The 22186-nt window shown below is 45.2% G+C and overlaps 1 protein-coding gene across 1 annotated transcript; it reads right to left on the bottom strand.

Annotated features, from left to right (window-relative positions):
• Positions 1–14335: 14335 nt before the first annotated feature.
• Positions 14336–20787, bottom strand: MTRES1 (mitochondrial transcription rescue factor 1; the record flags this gene model as incomplete). Its single annotated transcript, XM_079716821.1, has 3 exons — positions 14336–14612; positions 18624–18696; positions 20318–20787. 3 exons carry the CDS (start codon positions 20785–20787, stop codon positions 14433–14435), a joined length of 723 nt encoding a protein of 240 aa, XP_079572947.1. The 3' UTR covers positions 14336–14432.
• Between the last annotated feature and the right edge of the window lie 1399 nt (positions 20788–22186).

Here is a 22186-nt window from a genome sequence, read left to right as displayed (position 1 = left end):
TACTGTGAGGAGACAAAATAATGAGTATAGTTTTACCAAAGATAATGAAATACCGCATAATGTCTGCATTTTACCATTGATTTGAGTGCATCCTTAGAAAACTGAATGTAACAAAAACCCAGGACATTTTTGGAAATTGTATGCTCTCTAGCAACTTTGTGTGAATTTTTATACAAGCACTGTTTTATGAATTATATAAAATGTTACAAAAATAGAAACTATATGGTCTCGTAACATCTTATTTTCTTACGGCAGAGGTCTCTCGGAATGTCTGGGTCGGTCGGTCTGTCTGTGCGTGCGGCCTCCCCCTGCCCCCTCGTCCCCGGGGAGGGCGCGGGCACCCGGGGCACCTCGGCCTCTCGGACTTTCGCGCTCTGGGTATCGGGGTGCAGTTTGTCACAGCCGAGCGAGAGACGTCTCCGCACAAACCGCTTCCTGGCCATGCAGTAGGGGCGCGGCTGACTGCCCCCTTTCCTGGCCGGGTGCCAGACCCGCCCTGCTGCTAAACTAGCAGAGCTTCAGTTCACTCTTTTTTTCCACTTTGGATTAAATGAGATTTTGTTCCTCAAAGCTAACGTATTATTAACTGTATTTAACGTATTATTAATACGTTAATTATAACATATTATTAATAATAATATTATTATTAACAAAAGGGTTCATTTTTTTTCTCGCCTCTTTGGTGAATTATAAATCATTAAATAATATTTCACAGTGAAAATAAGGTCTCAAGCTATCAGAGCAACACTATTTTGGACCCAGGGTTCGCGCGGTCTAAAGTAAGTCGTGGCCTGCGATTGGAGCCCGCCGCCTCCAGGGCGTGAGCGCTCAGCCCTGAGTCCTGACACCTGTGCTGTAAGCCTCGCGCAGGTCAGGGCTGGTCGGGGCTGGAGCCTCAGACATTTACTCCGTCAGCAGGTTGAAGCAAGACTTGAAGGAAGACTAAATTCTTTAGGTCCGTTCTGGCTGTGGGTATCTTTGTTTTCGACCAAAAGAAAAGAAAAAAGTCCCTTTCCTCAGCTGCCGCGAAGGTGCTCCGTGCTTCCGAGGAAGCGGAGGCCGCACGGGGGTGAGGCCCGCCCTTCAGCCCCGACTGGCGCCGCGCCTGGCGCCGCGCCCGGCACCCCGCCGCCCAGCGCTCGCCCGCGCCACGGCCTCGGTCTCCGAGCTCGCCTGCATCTACTCGGCCCCCGGTCTGCACGGCGAGTGACGTGACGGCCACGGAGGGTAAGATCAATGCCCTCATTAAAGCAGCCCGCGTAAATGTCGAGCCTTTCTGGCCAGGCTTGTTTGACGAGGCTCTGGCCAGTGTCAACCTCAGGAGCCTCATCTGCAAGGCCGGGGGGGAGGGTGGGCAGGCGAACCGGCCCAGCAGGAGAAGCAGGCGGTCCTGCCCACTCCAGCGCCGCTGCCCCAGCTGAGGAGAAGAAAGCAGAAGCAAAGAAAGAAGAATCTGAGGAGTCTGATGATGACACAAGCTGTTTTGTTTTTTTTGACTGAACGTAACACATTCAACAAAAAGCTGAACTGGTAAAAAAAAAAAGCTGAACTCTGCTTCTGTTGGTCTTGCAAAAAAAAAAAAATCAGAGAATTTCAGTATATGTGGTTTCACTTGTAAAAGCAGTTCTCATAAATAAGAGCGCCACACCAAATTATCCTGAAGATTGGAACGGTGAGATGCAATGGACTCTTTAAGAGAGCTTCCAGAGAAATCTAAAATCCTTCGGCCAGTGGTGGGAACGAACATTCATTGCCTGCTTGCTATGACGGCAGTGTTGGGCATACCTGGCATTCATTGAGTATATACAACAGTGCCGAGGCACACTGCTAAGAGCTGCACCTGGATCACGGCTTGCAATCATCTCGGAAGCCCTGTGACGTAAGTTCCCTAATTAAGCTGGTTGAGACAAGAAAGCTAAGGCCCTGAAGGGTATGTGTGTTATCTCATTTAATTCTCATAAAAACTCAGTGTCTTGGGCAATGCCATTATCTCCGTTTTGTGGTGAGGAAGCAGAAAGAAGGTTTACTGGCTAAATTCACACAACTGGCAAACTTCAGTGCCAGGATTTGAACCCAAGTTTGTCTCGTTCCGCCGTACCATCTCAGAAACTAAACACCCCCGAGCCACACACAATACACAGAGATTCAGAGCCGAAACCAGTTACAAGTCAGTGGTGTCCTGTCACCCACATCCTCTAAGCCCCAGTTTGTCTGATCTTAGATATGCGGGTGCCGGTTCTCAAACTGCCCTGGGTGAAATAATTGTGGCAATTGTGGACAGCCATGTTCTGGTAAGAGTAAATTTTTTGAGATGGTGAAAGTAACTGCCGTGGATCAGATTCCTTAGGAGCAGAGCCTGAGACTAGGATTCTTGTGCAATTGATTGAGGACATGCTCCCAGGAGATGGGACGCACGACAGGCCCAGGGAAGGCTGTGAGCAAGAGTGTGGTCTCCTCTGCAGTCCGGCCTCATTGCCAGCCACTGGGAGGCCCTAGAACATGAATTGTTTGGCAGAATTAGTACCAGGTGCAGCAAAGGGGCCAATTGGTCGGTGAGGTCTTCTCCAGGGAAAGGGGTAGCTGGCCTGGCAGGGTGGCTCCCTTTGCCAAGGGCAGTGTTCCAGAAGGGCCATTGTGAATGGTTAGCTGGCTCTCAGCAGCGAGGGCATGGGTGCGCTGGAAAGGGAATCTGGGTGGGACTCCATCAGCATCCACTAAGGGGCAGAACCACCAGAGGGCACGTTACCCCAGAGGTTCTGATTCTGTCGGACTGGGGTGGTGCCTAAGCATTTGCATTTCTAAAGAGTTCCCAGGTCATACTGGTGCTATGTCCAGAGGCTGCAGAGCCACTGCATGACAGTGACTTCGAAAAATACACTGTGTACATCTCAGAAACTGAAGGCTTAGCACTTTCCTGATTAGTAGAAATAGATCTGAGCTGAAATAAGTGGTTTCCTGTTGTGTTCAAATAAAACTGACCTTTTTTAAAATTACAAATTATAAGTTTATTAATGAGGAGTACGTAATACTGTGAAACAGATGGACTGGTCCTTGTTGGAGTTGTCAGGGAAAACTTCCCCGGGCTTCCCTGGTGGCGCAGTGGTTGAGAGTCCTCCTGCCGATGCAGGGGACACGGGTTCGTGCCCCAGTCTGGGAAGATCCCACGTGCCACGGAGCGCCTGGGCCTGTGAGCCATGGCCGCTGAGCCTGCGCGTCCGGAGCCTGTGCTCCGTGACGGGAGAGGCCACAGCAGTGAGAGGCCTGCGTACTGCACAAAAAAAAAAAAAAAAAAAAAAAAACTTCCCCAAGGAAATGGATGACTAGCCTAGATTTGAAAATGAGGAATTAATTAGGTGAAAAGTTCAGCATGCAAACAAGCTTTGGGGTACAAGAAGAACCCCTTAGGAAACAATAAAAGGAAGCCAATGGGGCTGGAACTAGAGGAGGAGGAGGAGTTTCGTGAACCTGCAGAGTTAGTCCAGGGCTGGATGACTTTGTTTTCACCAAATTGTCCTTGGATCCGTTCGAAAAGAAGAAACCCTTCACCTGTTCTAAGTAGGGAGGGCAATATTCTGTTCTGATACAGTCGTGTTGAACTCTGCCTTCTCAGTCCAGTAAGGCTGCCTTCCTCTGCTGGTGTTCTAGTCACCTTGCCATCCTAACTTCTTCTTAACTAGTGATAAACTAAATCTTAGCTTTCAGGTCAGTGGGAAGAGGCAGGTTTACAAATGCTTCAGCATCAGGGCTTAGGGTTACTGGCCAAATGTGGTAGCTTTTGCCAGAACATTTCTGCAGGGGGAGGCCTGTCCATTGCTTTTTTTTTTTTTTTTTTTTTGCGGTACGCGGGCCTCTCGCTGTCGCGGCTTCTCCCGTTGCGGAGCACAGGCTCCGGACGCGCAGGCTCAGCGGCCATGGCTCACAGGCCCAGCCGCTTCGCGGCATGTGGGATCCTCCCCAACCGGGGCACGAACCCGTGTCCCCCGCATCGGCAGGCAGACTCTCAAGCACTGCGCCACCAGGGAAGCCCCATTGCTTTTATTTTAAGGAGCAGGAATTTGTTCTTCTAGAGTGTGTGGTCCAGATGGTGAACTGTGTCCTTGACAGAGGTTGAGAACATGGAATGCCACAGTTTTTCTTTCCAGAATCTTCTGCGGTGTGGCAGCTGTGTATTCAGAAGTGACGGTGGGGCCTTAAATTATAGGGAGTTGTGTTTTTCAGAAGAGCTCCCAGTCTCTAAGCTCCTGCAATGGGTCAGGAATGTGCTAGGGATGTGACATACGTTATTTCATTTATTCCTCACGGAAACCCTGTGGGATAAATATTTGTACTCCCCATCTTACAGATGGGGATGCTTTCAGAGGTTAAGTAACTTGATCAAGGTCACAATGCTAGCAGAGCTGGGAGCCTCTAATGATGGCCAGGCTGACTCCCCAGTTTGTGCTCTTGATTTCCACGCTGCCGCTTATGTAGCTGTGTGGACTAAATCTGTTCGTCTGTCTGCCTGGTGGTTCCCGGCTGTTTAACTTGGGGTTTTGCTGACTGTCCACAGTTGCTGAGCTTCTGGATCCACCCCAGTCAGAGTATCTGACTCCGGAAACCTCTCAATGCCACAGAAATAGAACAAGGAATGCATTAAGAATCATCTCTGCCTCTAAAGTAAGTTCATTCATTTAGCAAAAATATTTGTAACCTCTACTATCTCCTGGGCACCGTTTCATGATTCTAGCAAGCCTTGTTCGTTGGTAGGTACGAAGCCTGTTTGAGCTTGGAGAGAAGGTTCTGATGGTAAACAGTACAAAACATGATGCCTCTTGCCTTCGGTTGATTTTCAAGATGCATGTGGGTATAAGCAGGCTGAGGACATCGGCTCTGCCCGGGTGCAGACAGCTGAGGCCGTGGCAGGAGGACAGGGCCAGGCTTTGGTCTGAGGCGCACCTGCCGGAGTACAGGTTCCTGACTCTCCTCTCACAGGCTGAAACACAGTTGCTAAGTATCCTGCTATTTCTGACATGAGGTATTAAACCCAAGTCTCCCCATTGTATCTGACCAGCTGATATCTCAGTGCAGGCACAGTGCCAGGCATGACAAGGCATATCCTTCAGCATATGGTGATGGCTGCCTTGTCTTCAGATAATTAATAGATTGCTTGAGTCCAAAGAATTGGTGGCTATTATTGTAGCCTCACCTTTGATTTATCTATCTCAGAATCAAGAGTTAAGGGATTTCCCCTACAATCATAAAGAAAATTCCCTACACATTCTGTGGGGAAGTATCTAATATAAGTAACCCCTATGAGTGGGATTCCAGAAATGGGCTTTACCAGTCCAGACTTCTAAACAGAAATTGCCCATTTTAGATACTTGCTATTCTACTCTGACTGCAATCAGTCTTTGGGCCTTCACTTGTCTGGCCTGGGGAAGTTTCCTACAACTTTAAGGATAAAGTCCCAGGATCGAAGGTCCATTGGATACAGTTGACATCTCTACAAGGGAATCAAGAAGTGCATTGTGAGTGATCCATGTCCTCAGGATCTAGCAAAATTGTTGACTTTCACCATCCGTCTTTTGATATACCTGGTCTGTTAACTAATAACGAACAAAAAAAATCTTAAAACAAGAAAGGGCTATCAAGCGTGTCTTTGAGAGGACGGACAGGAGAGTGGCAGTCTCAGAAAGCTGTGTCCAACTTTAGAGCACTCAGAGAAATGCCAAGCACAGACTGGTTGTAGCAGCTACCAAAAGGCAGAAGCATAGGCTATGGAGAGAACTTACGAAGCGTGTATGTCAAACTAACTATATCTCTTTATACTCATAATTAGACTGGCAAAAATTAGAAAGCTGGGTCATGCCAGGGGCTGGGTGAGGCTTTGAGTCTATAGGTACTTTGGGTATTGCTGGTGGGACGGCAGCCTGGTGCAGCCATCCTGGAGAGTACGCAGCACTGTGTTTTTTGTGGTGAGGGGAGTTGGGTGGGAGAATGTCACTGGGAGAGTGGGTGGGCAAACTGTGGTGGATGTACTTCAGTATTTATTATGCAGCAGCGAGAAGCAATGGATTAGATGTGCCTAGAGTGCCATGGATGGGCTTAGTGAAGAAAGTAAGAAACAAAATGAAATATATAGTAATGTCATTTATGAAATTTAAAATATATTTTATTTATAATAAATATAATAATTATAATATATAAATATATTTATAATATGTGCACAGAACAACATTTTATAAGAATGCATACCAACAAAAAGATACACATTAAACACATTAGAATGATTAGCTAAAGTAAGGGAGGAAGACATGTGGAACTATGTAAGAACAAGAAAAGAGAAAAGAGGGCTTCCCTGGTGGCGCAGTGGTTGAGAGTCCGCCTGCCGATGCAGGGGACACGGGTTCATGCCCCGGTTCGGGAACATCCCACATGCCGCGGAGCGGCTGGGCCCGTGGGCCATGGCCGCTGAGCCTGCGCATCCGGAGCCTGTGCTCTGCAACCGGAGAGGCCGCAGCGGTGAGAGTCCCGCGTACCGGTAAAAAAAAAAAAAGAAAAAAAAAGAAAAGAGAAAGGATAACTTGAAAGAAGAACTTGGAGGGTGGGTACTGGTGCCCCGGCATCTCCCAGTGGAAACTCTTGTGGGTGCACCTCCCCATTCCACCCAGGGGTGTGCTGGTAAATGTGTGACAACTGGCTCTCCAAGGGAAAAATCCATTCTGTTGCACAGTGCTTGCTGATTTCCAAGGTGAAAATCCTCCTACCATGGCTCATCTTAAGCCACCCATATGACTCAAAACCATTTGGGAGATGCTCACATTCTGCTCTATGGAGTCTGCTCGATGGAGTTTCTAATTTCTCAAGATGGTCAGTAAGCCAACTGATAATCCTGGCAGTAACTTTTTTTTTTTTAATTTTAATTTTATTGGAGTGTAGTTGATTTACAATGTTGTGTTAGTTTCAGGTGTACAGCAAAGTGATTGTTATACATATACATATATTCACTCTTTTTTTTTTTTTGCGGTACGCGGGCCTCTCACTGTTGTGGCCTCTCCCGTTGCGGAGCACAGGCTCCGGACGTGCAGGCTCAGCGGCCATGGCTCACGGGCCCAGCCGCTCCGCGGCATGTGGGATCCTCCCGGACCGGGGCACGAACCCGTGTCCCCTGCATCGGCAGGCGGACTCCCAACCACTGCGCCACCAGGGAAGCCCTATTCACTCTTTTTTATATTCTTTTCTAAGTTATCCCAGAATATTCAGTAGAGTTCCCTGTGCTATACAGTAGGTCCTTGTTGGTTATCTATCTAATTCTGACAGTGACTTTTTGAAAGCCAAAATACATACGACCAAGATAAGGCAGGACTTCCGTAGAGTGTCTCTTTACTTGCCTCGTGCACCTTGCACACCCTTTAAGAAAGTTCATAGAACATACACCACCTCTCCAAAGGAAATCTGTTTTGTTTTTAGTTTCTTGAAAAATGGTAGTTTCTATTCCCTCAATCATTATTGACCAAATAAACCATGACCTAAGAATTTTCCCCCAAATGTCTACTTTTCTCCCCAAAATGCTCAAAAAATGATGAAATTATTGTCTAGCTGTCTATATAATTTTCCATGGAAGATGGTAAATGCTATTTGGCAGAGAAATGCAATTAGCATCACATTGCCCAGGGGAGAGCTATTTCTTTGAAGGGATTAACCATTACTGGTAAAAGGATTGTATAGGCCTCTATGGCAGCAGTTCCCAACTTTTTGGCACCAGGGACTGGTTTCATGGAAGACAAATTTTCCACAGCCAGAGGGGTGGGTGTTGGGTTCATGTGGCAATGCGAGCTATGGGGAGTGATGGGGAGCGGCAGATGAAGTTTCGCTTGTTCACCCACCACTTACCTCCTACTGTGCGGCCCAGTTCCTAACAGGCCGCAGACTGGTACCAGTCCGCGGCCCAGGGGTTGGGGACCCCTGCTCTACAAAAATAGTCATAACTTTAAATTGTTCGTCCTTAAAAAACTGCAAACATACACTAGAAGCATTTTCAGACTTTCCTGGGAAAGCCAGACATTTATTATTTTTTTAATTGAAGTATAGTTGATTTACAATATTGTGTTAGTTTCAGGTATACAGCAAAGTGATTCATATATATATATATATATATATATATATATATACCCACATATATATATGTATACTTTTTTCAGATTCTTTTCCATTATATAAGATACTGAATGTATTTCCCTGTGCTACGCAGTAAATCCTTATTATCTATTTTATGTATAGTAGATTGTACCTGTTAATCCCATACTCCGAATTTGCCCCTCCGCTCCTTTTTTTTAAAAAATTTTATTTATTTACTTATTTATTTTTGGCTGCTTTGGATCTTCGTTGCTGTGCGCAGGCTTTCTTTAGTTGTGGCCAGCTGGGGCTACTGTTGGTTGCAGTGTGCGGGCTTCTCATTGCAGTGGCTTCTCTTGTTGCGGAGCACGGGCTCTAGGTGCACGGGCTTCAGTAGTTGTAGCGCCAGGGCTCAGTAGTTGTGGCGCACGGGCTTAGTTGCTCCGTGGCATGTGGGATCTTCCCGGACCAGGGCTTGGACCCATGTCCCCTGCATTGGCAGGCGGATTCTTAACCACTGCACCACCAGGGAAGTCCCCCTCCTCTCCTTTGGTAACCATAAATTTGTTTTCTGTGTCTGTGAGTCTGTTTCTGTTTTGTAAATAAGTTCATTTGTATTATTTTTTAGATTCCACATATAAGTGATATCATATTTGTCTTTCTCTGACTTACTTCACTTAGAATGATAATCTCTATGTCCATCCATGTTGCTGCAAATGGCAATATTTCATTCTTTTTTTATGGCTGAATCGTACTCCATTGTATATATATACCACTTCTTCTTTATCCATTCATCTGTCGATGGGCACTTGGGTTGTTTCCATGTCTTAGCTATCGTAAATAGTGCTGCAGTAAACATTGGGGTGCATGCATCTTTTCAAACAGAGTTTTCTCTGGATATATGCCCAGGAGTGGGATTGCTGGATCATATGGCAACTCTATTATTAGTTTTTTGAGGAAGCTCCATACCGTTTTCCATAGTGGCTGCACCAACTTACATTCCCACACCAACAGTGTAGGTGGGTTCCCTTTTATCTGCACCCTCTCCAGCATTTATTGTTTATGGACTTTTTTTTTAAAGAATATATTTTATTCTTTATTTATTGGCTGCATTGGATCTTTGTTGCTGTGTGCAGGCTTCCTCTAGTTGCGACGAGTGGGAGCTACTCTTCATCGCAGTGCACAGGCTTCTCATTGTGGTGACTTCTGTTGTTGCGGGGCATGGGCTCTAGGCGCGCGGGCTTCAGTAGTTGTGGCACACGGGCTTAGCTGCTCCGCGGCATGTGGGATCTTCCCAGACCAGGGCTCGAACCCATGTGCTCTGCATTGGCAGGAGGATTCTTAACCACTGTGCCACCAGGGAAGCCCTGTTTATGGACTTTTTAATGATGGCCATTCTGACCTGTATGAGGTGGTACCTCACTGTAGTTTTGATTCGCATTTCTGTAATAATTAGTGATGTTGAGCATCTTTTCATGTGCCTGTTGGCCATCTGTACGTCTTCTTTGGAGAAATGTCTATTTAGGTCTGCTCATTTTTTGATTGCATTGTTTGGTTTTTGTTATTGAGTTGTATGAGCTGTTCGTATATTTTGGAAATTAAGCCCTTGTTGGTCACATCATTTACAAATATTTTCTCCCAGTCTGTAGGTTGTCTTTTCCTTTTTTGTTTATGGCTTCCTTTGTTGTGCAAAAGCTTATAAGTCCGGGGACTTCCCGGACTTCCCTGGTGGCGCAGTGGTTAAGAATCTGCCTGCCAATGCAGGGGACACGGGTTCGAACCCTGGTCCGGGAAGATTCCACATGCCGCAGAGCAACTGAGCCCATGCGCCACAACTACTGAGCCTGCGCTCTAGAGCCCACATGCCACAACTACTGAAGCCCACATGCCTAGAGCCCATGCTCCACAACAAGAGAAGCCACCACAATAAGAAGCCCACGCACCACATCAAAGAGTAGCCCCTACTCTGTGCAACTAGAGAAAGCCTGCACGCAACAAAGACCCAATGCAGCCAAAAATAATTAATTAAAAACAAAAGTTTGGGGGCTTCCCTGGTGGTCCAGTGGCTAAGACTCCACGCTCCCAATGCAGAGGGCCTGGGTTCGATCCTTGGTCAGGGAAACAGATCCCACATGCTGCAACTAAGAGATTGCATGCTGCAACTGAAAGATCCTGCATGCCACAACTGAAGATTCTGCATGCTGCAACTAAAGATCCTGCACGCCTCAACGAAGATCCCACATGCAGCAGCAAAGAGCCAGCACAGCCAAATAAATAATTATTTTTTTAAAAAACCCTTATAAGTTTGATTAGGCCCCATTTGTTTATTTTTGCTTTTATTTCTTTTTTTACAAATAGATTTTATTTATTTATTTATTTATTGGCTGCATTGGGCCTTCCGTGGCTGTGCATGGGCTTTCTCTAGTTGCCAAGGGCTTCTCATTGCAGTGGCTTCTTTTATTGCGGAGCACAGGTTCCAGGAGCACAGGCTTCACTAGTTGTGGCACACGGGCTTAGTTGCTTCGCGGCATGTGGGATCTTCCCGGACCAGGGCTCGAACCCATGTCCCCTGCATTGGCAGGCGGATTATTAACCACTGTGCCACCAGGGAAGCCCCTGGTTTTACTTCTATAGCCTCGGTAAACTGACCTAAGAAAACGTTGGTATGACTTAATGTCAGAGAATGTTCTACCTATGTTCCCTTCTAGGAGTTTTATGGTGTCATGTCTTATATTTAAGTCTTTAAGCCATTCCGAGTTTATTTTTGTGTATGGTGTGATGGTGTGTCCTAACTTTATTGATTTACATGCAGCTATCCAACTTTCCCAACACCACTTGCCAAAGAGACTGTCTTTTCCCCATTGTATATTCTTGCCTCTTTTGTTGAAGATTGACCATAAGCGTGTGTTTATTTCTAGACTCTCTATTCTGTACATTGATCTATATGCGTTTTTGTGCCAATACCACACTGTTTTGATTACTGTAAGTTTGTAGTACTGTCTGAAGTAAGGATTATGCCTTCAGCTTCATTCTTTTTCCTCAGGGTTGCTTTTGTGGTTCTACATAAATTTTAGGATTATTTGTCCTAGTTCTGTGAAAAATGTCATGGTAATTTGATATGGATCGCATTAAATCTGTAGATTGCTTTGGGTAGTATGGCCATTTTAACAATATTAATTTAACAATATTAATCGTTCCAAGAACATGGGATATATTTTCATTTCCTTGAATCATCTTCAATTTCCTGTACCAATGTTTTATAGTTCTCAGCATATAAGTCTTTTATCTCTTTGGTTAGGTTTATTCCTAGGTATTTGTGGGGTTTTTGTTTTGTTTTTTTTAATTTTATTTATCTTTGGCTGCGTTGGGTCTTCATTGCTGTGTGCAGGCTTTCTCTAGTTGCAGCAAGCGGGGGCTACTCTTTGTTGTGGTGCACGGGCTTCTCACTGTGGTGGCCTCTCTTGCTGCGGAGCACAGGCTCTAGGTACGCAGGCTTCAGTAGTTGTGGCTCGCGGGCTCTAGAGGGCAGGCTCAGGAGTTGTGGCTCATAGGCTTAGTTGCTCCGCAGCATGTGGGATCTTCCCGGACCAGGGCTCGAACCCGTGTCCCCTGCATTGGCAGGCGGATTCTTAACTACTGCGCCACCAGGGAAGCCCCTAGGTATTTTGTTTTTGTTTTTCTTTTGAAGTGATTTTAAACGAGATTTTTATTTATTTTTTTTACTTTCTGATATTTCATTGTTAGTGTAAAGGAATGCAACAGGTTTCTGTATATTAGTCTTGTATCCTGCTATCTTGTTGAATTCATTTATCAGTTCTAATAGTTTTTGTGTGAAGTCTCAGGGTATTCTATATAGAGTATCATGTCATCTGCGTATAATAACAGTTGTACCTCTTCCCTTCCGATTTGGATTTGGATATCTTTTCTTTTTTGTCTGATTGCTGTGAAAGCCAGACCTATTGAAAAAAAAAATTCTTGTCACCCCATTAGAGCAGGGCATCTCAGCCTCAGTACCACTGACATTTAAGGTCTGATCACTCTTTGTTGTGGGGACTGTCTGTACACTGTAGGATGTTTAGCAGCATCACCTGTCTCTACCCATTTGACACCCATCCCACCCCCTCAGTTGTGACAGACAAAAATATCTCCAGACATTGCCAGATGTCCCCATGGGGGTAAAATCATGCCAGGTTGAGAAGCACTGAATTAGAAACATCCAGATCTTTTAATTTTTTCATCATGTTGGTCACATGTTCACTGAGGAGGCCTTGCCAGGACGGCATTATAAAGCAGCTATCATAGAGTGAGCTGCAAGAGTTCCATAAATCTTTATGAGTTGCTTTTGTTTCTGTTTCATAAATATGTCCCAAATCCCCTGTGCTGTAGACAACTATGAGAGATCAGTTTTTGCCATGTGGTATGACCAAACCAACATTCTCCACCATCAGACGTCTTTTTGCTTATTTTGATTTTTAAAAACAGAAAAGCCTGTAAAATGGGTCAAATCCCACCAGCTAAGTTGAGGTACTTAATTACCAACAGAGCTTCCAACAGCCCTTCAAATGGGCCTTCCTGCTTTCTAGCTACTATCAACTCATCTTGCCTCACGCAACACATTTTAACTCTTTTGAATACTCAACTCAACAAAGTAAGGAAATTAGTATCCTGATCCCCTCCTGACCAGTGAAGAAGCTGAAGCTCAGAGAGGTTAAGGCCAGAATATAACCAAGGTAACCGAACTTGCTAAGGGCAAGACAGAGCCTAAAAACTAGGACCCCTGACATACGTCACTAGGTCATGCTGCCCCTCTCCATGCAAGACTTATGTGGCTTTCTATTACTTTCCAAAGAGCAATCAAGAGAAGGGAGGGAGAGAAGGTGGGAGGGAAGGAGAGACAGAAAGGCACAGAGAGGTGAAGAAAATGAGAAAAAGCATCATCATTACTATAATCTCCTAAATTAAAACTCATAATTAACTCATGTTGAAATTAATTATACTATTTTCACTGATGTAAAAGCCTAATTAACAAGTGGTAAAATAGAAAAATTCCTTCTGTTACACTGCACAGTATATATTATTGCCTCCTGAGAGCTTATTTAAGCTTTCAGATAAAAATCAATTTTCCTGAGTCCTCTGAAATCTAAGCTGGTAAGACTTCCAGACTCATGTGACCAAACATCTCACTGCTTTGGGCTACAGAAGTTTCCCTTCTCTATCAGTTAACCTGAATTCTCAAGAATTCCTGGAGGACAAATAAAAGGACCCAGACATAGTCAGTCTTTATGACACAACACAATCTAATAAGTCTATTTGAGCCAACCCTTCCAGTGCTAGCACACTGCTCCTGGGAATCTACAAACCAATTTATTTATGCAGATGCCCTTTTCTTAGATGATGTGTATTATGTGTGTGTCCTTTCTATTACTACTCTATTTTTTTAGTCCCTTTTATAACATTTTCTTGAGAATTAGAATAATTAGTCTCTGATTCTTTATTCTCTTTACTGATAAAATCTGTGTATTTTCTACTTTCACCTGAAAAGTAAACCATCGCTTAAACCAGGGAGGGTCATCACATTCTTTCTGTAGGTCAATGTAAATGTTTTATGCTTTGTGGGCTACATAAGGTCTCTGTCATATGTTCCTTTCTCTTTTTTTAAAACAACCCTTTAAAAATGTAAAAGCCATTCCTAACTTGCATGCCATACAAAAGGCCTCCAGCGGCCTTAGTCTATCAACCCCATGCCCTAAACAGTTAATTTTAAATGGGCCCTAACTAGCCCATTTGGAATTAGTTGGAACAACTTTACTATCCAGACTTCTGGAGACAAACTGAAGGCAACTGAGGCCAACATGTTAGTAATTCAGAAAGGCCAGTGGATAAAGGGGTCTCCCAGTGCTGCTCCCCTAAGGAGATAAAGGGGACCTTGACTTAGCTTGGTTTTGCCTTAAGAAGCCTGAACCCAGGGAAGCTGGTTGATAGGGATAAAACTGAAATGACGCTAAGAACAAGGCCAATTTATTTTACACTGCCTCCTGAGGTAGTTAACGTGGGAAACGGCAGGCTGGTCGTGAAAACCCTCTCTGGGCTTAGTTCATTCAGCACATGTCTCACTCATGCTCACGAGGTCAAAATGTGAACAAATCAAGCCTGGGAGGGAAATCCAGGCCAAGGGAAGTGTCTATAGGAGCCACGATATGAATGCTGACTTCCACAAAATTGGCTCAGGAGATTCCACAAGTGGTAGGAGAACCTTATTTTAATAAAAACGTCCTCTTTTTAACCTGGCCCCTTCCCCCACCACTAGAAAGCAGCTTTATAGCTAAAAAGCAATCCATTTATTTGAGTGTACTTTTTTTAGGCAATGTTAACTTTTTCCACCGCCGTAACACCACTCTGTATTTCTCACTGCTGGTCTTCTCTTCAAACACTTTTTTCAGGAGAATCCTCATCACTGTCTCTGTTTCTGCTTCTCTGTCCTCTCCAATTAGAAGATCCAATGTATCTCCCACTTTCACCTGAAAATTAAAAAGAAAACAGAACCTTCATTACATTTTGGGAAACTCGGCCAATGCAAACATCTCTCCTTTGAGTTTTCACCGGGCGACCACCACCCGGGGCACAGGTGACTCCTCTGTAACGGTCACTTCTCCCTAGTGCTTCCAGGTGAAAGGGCCCCCCTCTCCGGGCAGATGCCTCAGACCCATGTGGCTCAATAGGGGCCAGTGTCCCTCCTTCAGGCTGAGACAACTGGCTGCTTGTGGACAGGGCCTGTGTGGCTTCAGTTTTCACGTCTATTGCATGACTTAAGGAAACACTTGAATGGAAGCATTTATTTTGTAACAGTGGCAAAAGATGAAGCGGGCACAACCTTAGAGATTATGAGCACAGTAATTACTACATGCACTGAGAAGACAATTTTCAGTGTAACACTTTCACTGATTTCAACACAGTTAAGCTACATCACTGGGGACAGGGCACAATTTGTTGGAAATCTGTCACAGTGGAACAACGGTCAGCTGCATCTCCTAAAGAAATCGAAGTAAATAAACTGCTTTCCAGCACTGGCTAGCGCCAGTGATACCACATCATCAAGGAGACAGGACTCAATGCACAAGGATGGAATGCCACAGAAAAGAGGGTCGAGTTGGATGCTGACTTGGGTTGAAAGGGCTGAGGTCAAACCCGCTTTTGTCCAGATGGGAGCTTTGGATTGAGTGAGTGCAGGACATGCCCTGGGGGCAGTCACATCAGTGCTGCCACGGTGCAAACAGCCCATGAGACACCTGGTCCTGGCAGCTCAGGATCCCAGGGCATCTGCCCAGCAATTCAGGAAGGGGCTAAACCGACCCAGATGCCATATGCTTCTACTAGAACACAAGCCAGGATGACCAGAGGCTGTCTCAGACCATTCGCCACCGCTTCCAAGCCAAGGATGGGGGCAGTGGTGAAGAGATGGACAGGAAGACAGGGACAGACCCCCATGTGTGGGCCATGGACTCTAAGTGGGCGCAGGTACCCATTTAAAAGCCTACTTCGGGGCTTCTGTTTAAGGAGCATAGTGCCAAATGCTTATGTTTACCTCATTTTTCAATGAATGCCCTGAGGCAGTCATAACTTCACGCTGTTGGGATATCTGTACCTCACTAGGCCAAGCCACCCACTCAAGGCTTCCGTAGGCCCAATACTAAGTCTACAACGTGGGAATGCATGCCTGCTCACCACGATGCCACGCTGGTCAATCCAGGCAGCTGGATGTAAAACTCACAGGGGCTGATTTTAAACCATTAACTCTCCCCTCTGGGCTGAGAAGCAGAGAGACTCAAACCACAGCGAGGCATTAAGACTGCTTCTCCTTGTGGGTTTGAAGGCATCATCTGGGCTGGGCAGAGGGGGCAGTGGGGAGGGGGAGTTGGGGGAGGGGCACTCAGTCCTCCTCAAGTTCTGCTGGATTCAATTTTTTTTTTTAAATTACCATTTGCCCAAACTGTGTAGACATTTAAAATCAATGTTCAGAAACACAAGGCTTGGGAACTCCACTTTACCTTTTTCGGCATAACTTTGTGTCATTAAAATTCATTTTTTAATAAGTAATATACGCACATGATACTATACGTAAAAGGTATAAAAGGATATACAGAGAAAAAGGCAACCCTTCTTATGTATCCTTTCGTGGATATACTATGTGTGATGTCTGCCCCTTAAGAGGAGAGTGGATCGTTCTGGTGGCTTTCTTCTAGGGCAGAGAATAGGGAAGGAATGTTTCTCCTTTACCCGGTCAATCCCAGGGAGAGGTGAGGTTAGGAAGGCTTCAGTCCCCATATTTGGGCTCCATACACCCTCTATTTAGGTCAACAGTTACCCAGCACCCACAGCACTCTGGGCCCCATCTGGTGTGCAACTCACAGAAAAGCTCTGCTCAGCTGCAGGCAGCCAGGGTTAGAGCTGCAGCATCCGACAGGCGCCTGACCCTTCAGCCAGCAGCCAGGCACAGGCCCCACGGAGCAGGCCACGGAAGGGGAGGTGTTCCTCATTCCCTGCAAAGCCCTGTCCCTTCTACCGTGGGAGACGGCACAGTAGGCACAAAGCAAAACTGGCTGGGATTAGGGGCTGTTCCAAGCATCTACATTTCCAATCTCCCCTTAGCTGCAGTTACTATGGCTACCAGGCCTCCTAGTAACAAGGCAGCCGAGTGTTAATGCTGGCCCCTTCCTTTGCTGACCCTCAGGAGAAATCTGGAAGGCAGCCAAGACAACAGAACACCCAAGGCAGAATGAAGAAGCAGCAATTAGATGGTAGTTAACAATATCTCAAAGCAGAGGGAGAAAAATAGATTTATGGTGTCTGTAAATGAGGCCCTGGCAGAGACACTGTGCACCAAGAACAGATCTTGTCTTTGGAACACTGTGGCTGGTGAGAAGGGGGCTGGGCTACAAGCAGGAAAAAGCAATTAAGGGACAAGAAGGACCTGATCTCCAGGTGCATGTCTGGAGTGCTTGATTTCCTACAGCTCACTGAGCAAGGACTGACACCTGCAGTCTGAACCTGTCAGCTCAGGTGCCATCAGAGGGATCTGGGCCTTGTGACTTGGCGGCCAAGACAAGCACTGGGGATCCCCCCTCCTGTCCACTCAGCTGCAAGAACCACTCTGAGTCTGGGGAGCAGAGACTGAAGACAGCCTCAGTGCTCACCCAGGTCCATGGCCAATGGCTCACGCCCTCCCATGTCCCAGGGGTACAGGATGCAGCTCAGGTCCTCCAATCCCAGGAGTGTTTGGAAATAATGAAAGAAGCTGAAGTAAAAACAACCTTCAAAAGTGTGTCTAACTTCCCTGGAACATTTATTCCCTGGACACTGACTAAGAGCTAGATTATGTCTGCCAATGCCTCATAGGTCTGTGTCTTCCAAACTTTTTAAGGGTCTCTGTCATATATTTTTTTAATTGTTTTGTTAACTTTTACTATCATTATTATATTTTCCAATTACAAAAGTGAAACATACTCGTAAAAAATTCAGAAAATAAAATGCATGAAGAACATATAACCCAGTGTCCCACTCAAAGATAAATACTAGTAGTATTAATATTTTAATTCTATGTATGTATATATGTAACTTTTTACAAAAATACATTTTTAAAAGAATATATATATCATTTATTATAACACTGGATACTAGAAATACATTTTCTTATAACACTTGTGAGTGATCCTTTCACTTAACAATAGCATTGATATGGAGCTGTCAGGAAATATGAAACCTTTCTGATGGCTGCCCTGCACACAGAGCAGTGTATCCAGCAGGTACTGGGGGTTGGGGGCTACTGCTGAGCTGAACAGAATTGCACATCTGCTCAGGTAACAGCAGGCCAAAGAAACCTCTACATGGATTTAGCCTGATTATGATGATTTCACGGGGGCTAACATTAATGACTTAGAAGTTTAAGAGATTTTTGCCAGTTCTGATAGTGACTTGTCTTAAAATTTTTTTTAAAAAGGGGAAGCTTTATCTCAAAGTCATTATGGCTGCAAAGAGCAAGTGGTCTGTGTAACTGGAGCTATGTGACCAGGCCTGAGGGAGACCTTAGAGGGGGCAAGACAGACATACACGAGGAGCCACTGATGCCCCAAAGAAGGAGCCCCGGGGGAAACTGGGGGAGGCATTAACTGAGTACTGGAAGAACAACAGACAAAAATATCTGGCTGTCATAATATCTCACCGTGGACTTCCCTGGTGGTGCAGTGGTTAAGAATCCGCCTGCCAATGCGGGGGACACGGGTTCGAGCCCTGGTCCGTGAAGATCCCACATGCCGCAGAGCAACTAAGCCCGTGCGCCACAACTGCTGAGCCCACGTGCCAAAGCTACTGAAGCCTGCGCACCTAGAGCCCGTGCTCCACAACAAGAGAAGCCAACACAATGAGAAGCCCACGCACCGCAACGAAGAGTATCCCCCGCTCACTGCAACTAGAGAAAGCCCGCGTGCAGCAACTAAGACCCAACACAGCCAAAAAAAAAAAAAAAAAACCCTCACCGTTCTGCTTTTCTTCCATAATTTTTCCCCGTTCAGCCTGAGTTCACCTTTGTAGAATGCATCTTCCACTTTGCTAAAAAAAGGAAAAAAAAATCAAAGTGCTTTAAAATAGAAATATATTCAAAACAACTATATAATTTTGAGAAAAGTACCAGCTGTTTGTAATGTTTATCCTGACAGTGACTGGCCTCCCCACAAAATCTCCATTCTGGGTGCTGAGAAAGTGAAAGTCAACTGCTTCCATATATATCTAAACAGGGAGACCAAAGGGCACTGCCGAGTAGATGCCAGCTGCTGCAAAGACCTGCTAGCGCTAGCAGGCAGATAACCAGCGCCCTGCTGGGGCTTCCAAGTGGGCTGAAACCCGCATCTAGCGCATTCAGGATGGGCATTCAGGATGGGCCCGGTGCTCTCCATGTGACTCCCCCTACAGCAGTCACCTTAGAGGTGGTAGCGCCTGTGATTCACGACAGCCAAAATGAGTGGGCACTCCCTTCCCTTCACGTGCAGGCACCACATGGATGGTGAGGCTATTGAGAAACCCTCTGCTAATCTGCACTGAGGATGGGGAAGTTCAATCCAGCAGCTGCTGATCTCTCTGAATTTGATCACTGGGGCAACCAGACCAGGGCAGGATACAGACAAAAACGAGTGCCCTTTCGTTTCAGTGCTCTGACTCCAGGCGATGGACATCTGGGGTTCTCCTAATAAGAACAGCGGCAGTTACTACTGTGAGAGAGGGAAAGGCCCCTCATGAGCCTACCAGATTTTAGAGAACATTCAAGTCCCGATCAGGGTGCCTGTGGGTTCAGAATTAAAAACTGAACTATGCCTTTAAATCAGGACATAAAGATACAAATTACACAAGGGAATCTTTCTTAATTTATTATTCATACCACAATTCTTATCTTGCATGCAGTATGCACAAAATGATTGCAAAAGGAATGAATGAACAATGAGGATCACTATTCTTATACAATTAGTCTAGCAGAGAAGGAATGAGAATATTAAAGAAATCTTGAAAGTTACACTTAGTATCTCTATGCACTATATATGAACATAGTATTTTCATCATCATAGCTAACATACCGAGTACCCACTATGTGCCACACACTGTTATAAATGCTTTAGGTAGATAGATAGACTCATTTAATCCTAGCCACCACCTTCTAAAGCTGGTTCTATTACCCCCATTTTACAGATGAGGAAACTGCACAGAGATTTTAAGTAACTTGTCCAAGGTCACACACAACCCGGGATTGAAACCCCAGTAGTCTGGCTACAAAGCCTGCAGTCTTAACCACCACGTTATACTGCTTCTGTTGATTCTAAGAGGTACCTTCTCACTGCAGCATTTGTGAAACCCAGGTGCATTCTATGCTTGCTATATACATCTAACATGGTGATTCCTTTTTTCCCCCAAGAAGCTGTTTTTACATCAATGGTTCATCTTACAGTTGACTGTGTCTTAGAATCAAGGAAATATGCCATGTGGGACTTGCAGGCAGTCACTTGACTTCTTTGGGAATTAGTTTTCTCATCTATAGAATGAAATAATTGGAACAGGTTACCTATAAGATCCTTTCTCTTCTATGGTTACTCTTCAGCATAATATGAGCCATGTAATTGGTAATGCTGCTTTAAAATAACCAACAAGAAGACAAGCGATTTTGTATTAAAACGCACATACTTACTTTCTCCCGATATCGAGGCCCGTCTTCAGGATAACATCATATCGGAAAGACTGCACTACCTTGTCCAGGTCCTTATGGTCTCTGACCGCACTGGGGTCGTCCTCTGGCTCCTCTTCCTGCTCACTCATCTCACGATGCTCACTCTCTTCATCAGAGTCCCCTTCATCTTCCACTTTTTGCAGAGTCTTTTTAGTGGATTTTTTAGAGCTTACATTACTTTTGAGTCTTATGGAAAATGGGAAAATATATTCTTGAGACATTAAAAGCCCTGAGAGTCTTAGTGAGAAAACGTTATGGAAAAATGTTTTATAATTTGAAGCATTTAACTTGGTACTAGACAAATATAAGTATCGATTCCAGGAAGCACAGTGTTTATGTGAAGGTGTCCCTCGTAGCACTCTGCAGAGCCCAATCCAGGCATCTGGCTTTCTTAAAACGCTGCTGGGCAATCTGACGCTAGTCATAGCCATGGCTCATACGACCTGAAACAGACAATAATTCAGTTTTACTTCCCAAGTGTGGTATCCTGGCATTCTTACAACATAAACCATACACACCATGAACACTTTACATCTAGTACTGTACTTATGCTTCCTCCTACAAAAGGCCATGTTGGTCCACATGTACCAAGGGCCATGCACACTGTACTAGGTGAGTCTTCCGGCTGTCATTAACGTGCTGACCTCACAGGGTGGTCTTGAAGGTTGAATTAGATACTAATACGTACGAAAACACTGGTTCTACTCTTCTCACTCCCCCAAATTAGCTTGGGTACTGACTGCTACTGAAAAATATTAACAATAGTTCTCAATGATTTTTTTTTCTTTTTTTTTTTTTGGCCGTGCCATGCAGCTTGCGGGGATCTCAATTCCCCCACCAGGGATTAAACCCAGGCCACGGCAGAAATCCTAACCACTAGGCCACCAGGGAACTCCCTCAATGATTTATTTTAAAAAGGATAATCTTAGGACAAGAAAGACTATTTACTGACATACATTACATCCTTACAATATTGACTTTGCAGAAGATACCAGATCATGACTTCATGAAAGCCAGTGAGTCTCTAAACTTTATTTCAATCTCCAACTCCAGCAAATCAGAGCTAGGAATGAGCAAATTGTACAGATCTGCATTTCACCTCCTTTCACATCTTCTTCCCACTGTTTAACAGAGGCAGTAGCTAGCAGAGAAAGAAGGGGCCTGGAGACCCACAAACTAGGTAATTGTTTCCTGAGACAGAGGTGCTGACATGCCACATGTCCTGTGTGCTCCACTGGGAGGATTCTTGGAAGATTGCACCTGGTTCCCTCCAGACTTTGCCCCATGCATCTTCTACCTTCTTCCTTACATATTGCATCCTTTTGCTGCAGTAAATCATAGCCATGACCCACAGCTGAGTCCTGTTGAGTCTTGCTAGTGAAATCAATGAACCTAGGGGTGGTCTTGGGAACCCTGACAAAATATCCAACTGCCTATTCGACATCTCCATTTGGGTGCATAACAGGCACCTCAAACTTAATTGGCCCGGAAACAAACTCCTGATATATCTCTAACCCCAAATCTGCTCTACCTGCGGCCTCCCCCATCTCAGTTAATGGTTAACTCCACCCTTCTAGTTCCTGAGAACAAAAGCTTCCAGTCACTCTTGACTCTTCTCTTTCCCCCGTACTCAGATCCATAATGTCAGGAAATCATGTGGCTTATCTCCAAAACATGTCCAGTATCCCATGACTTCTCACCATTCCCACTGTTACCACAGATTCAGGCCACCATCTATCACCAGGATTACTACAAAGGCTCCATTACAGTCTGTTCTCCATAGAGCAGTCAGAGTGAGTCTTTTAAAAAGTAATTTATATCATGTCACTC

This window comes from Hyperoodon ampullatus (genome assembly GCF_949752795.1).
Source record: "Hyperoodon ampullatus genome assembly, chromosome: 12".
In the NCBI taxonomy this organism is placed as follows: Eukaryota; Metazoa; Chordata; class Mammalia; order Artiodactyla; family Ziphiidae; genus Hyperoodon; species Hyperoodon ampullatus.
Note: the sequence above shows the minus strand (reverse complement) of the source record. Positions and strands in the feature narration are given on the sequence as shown.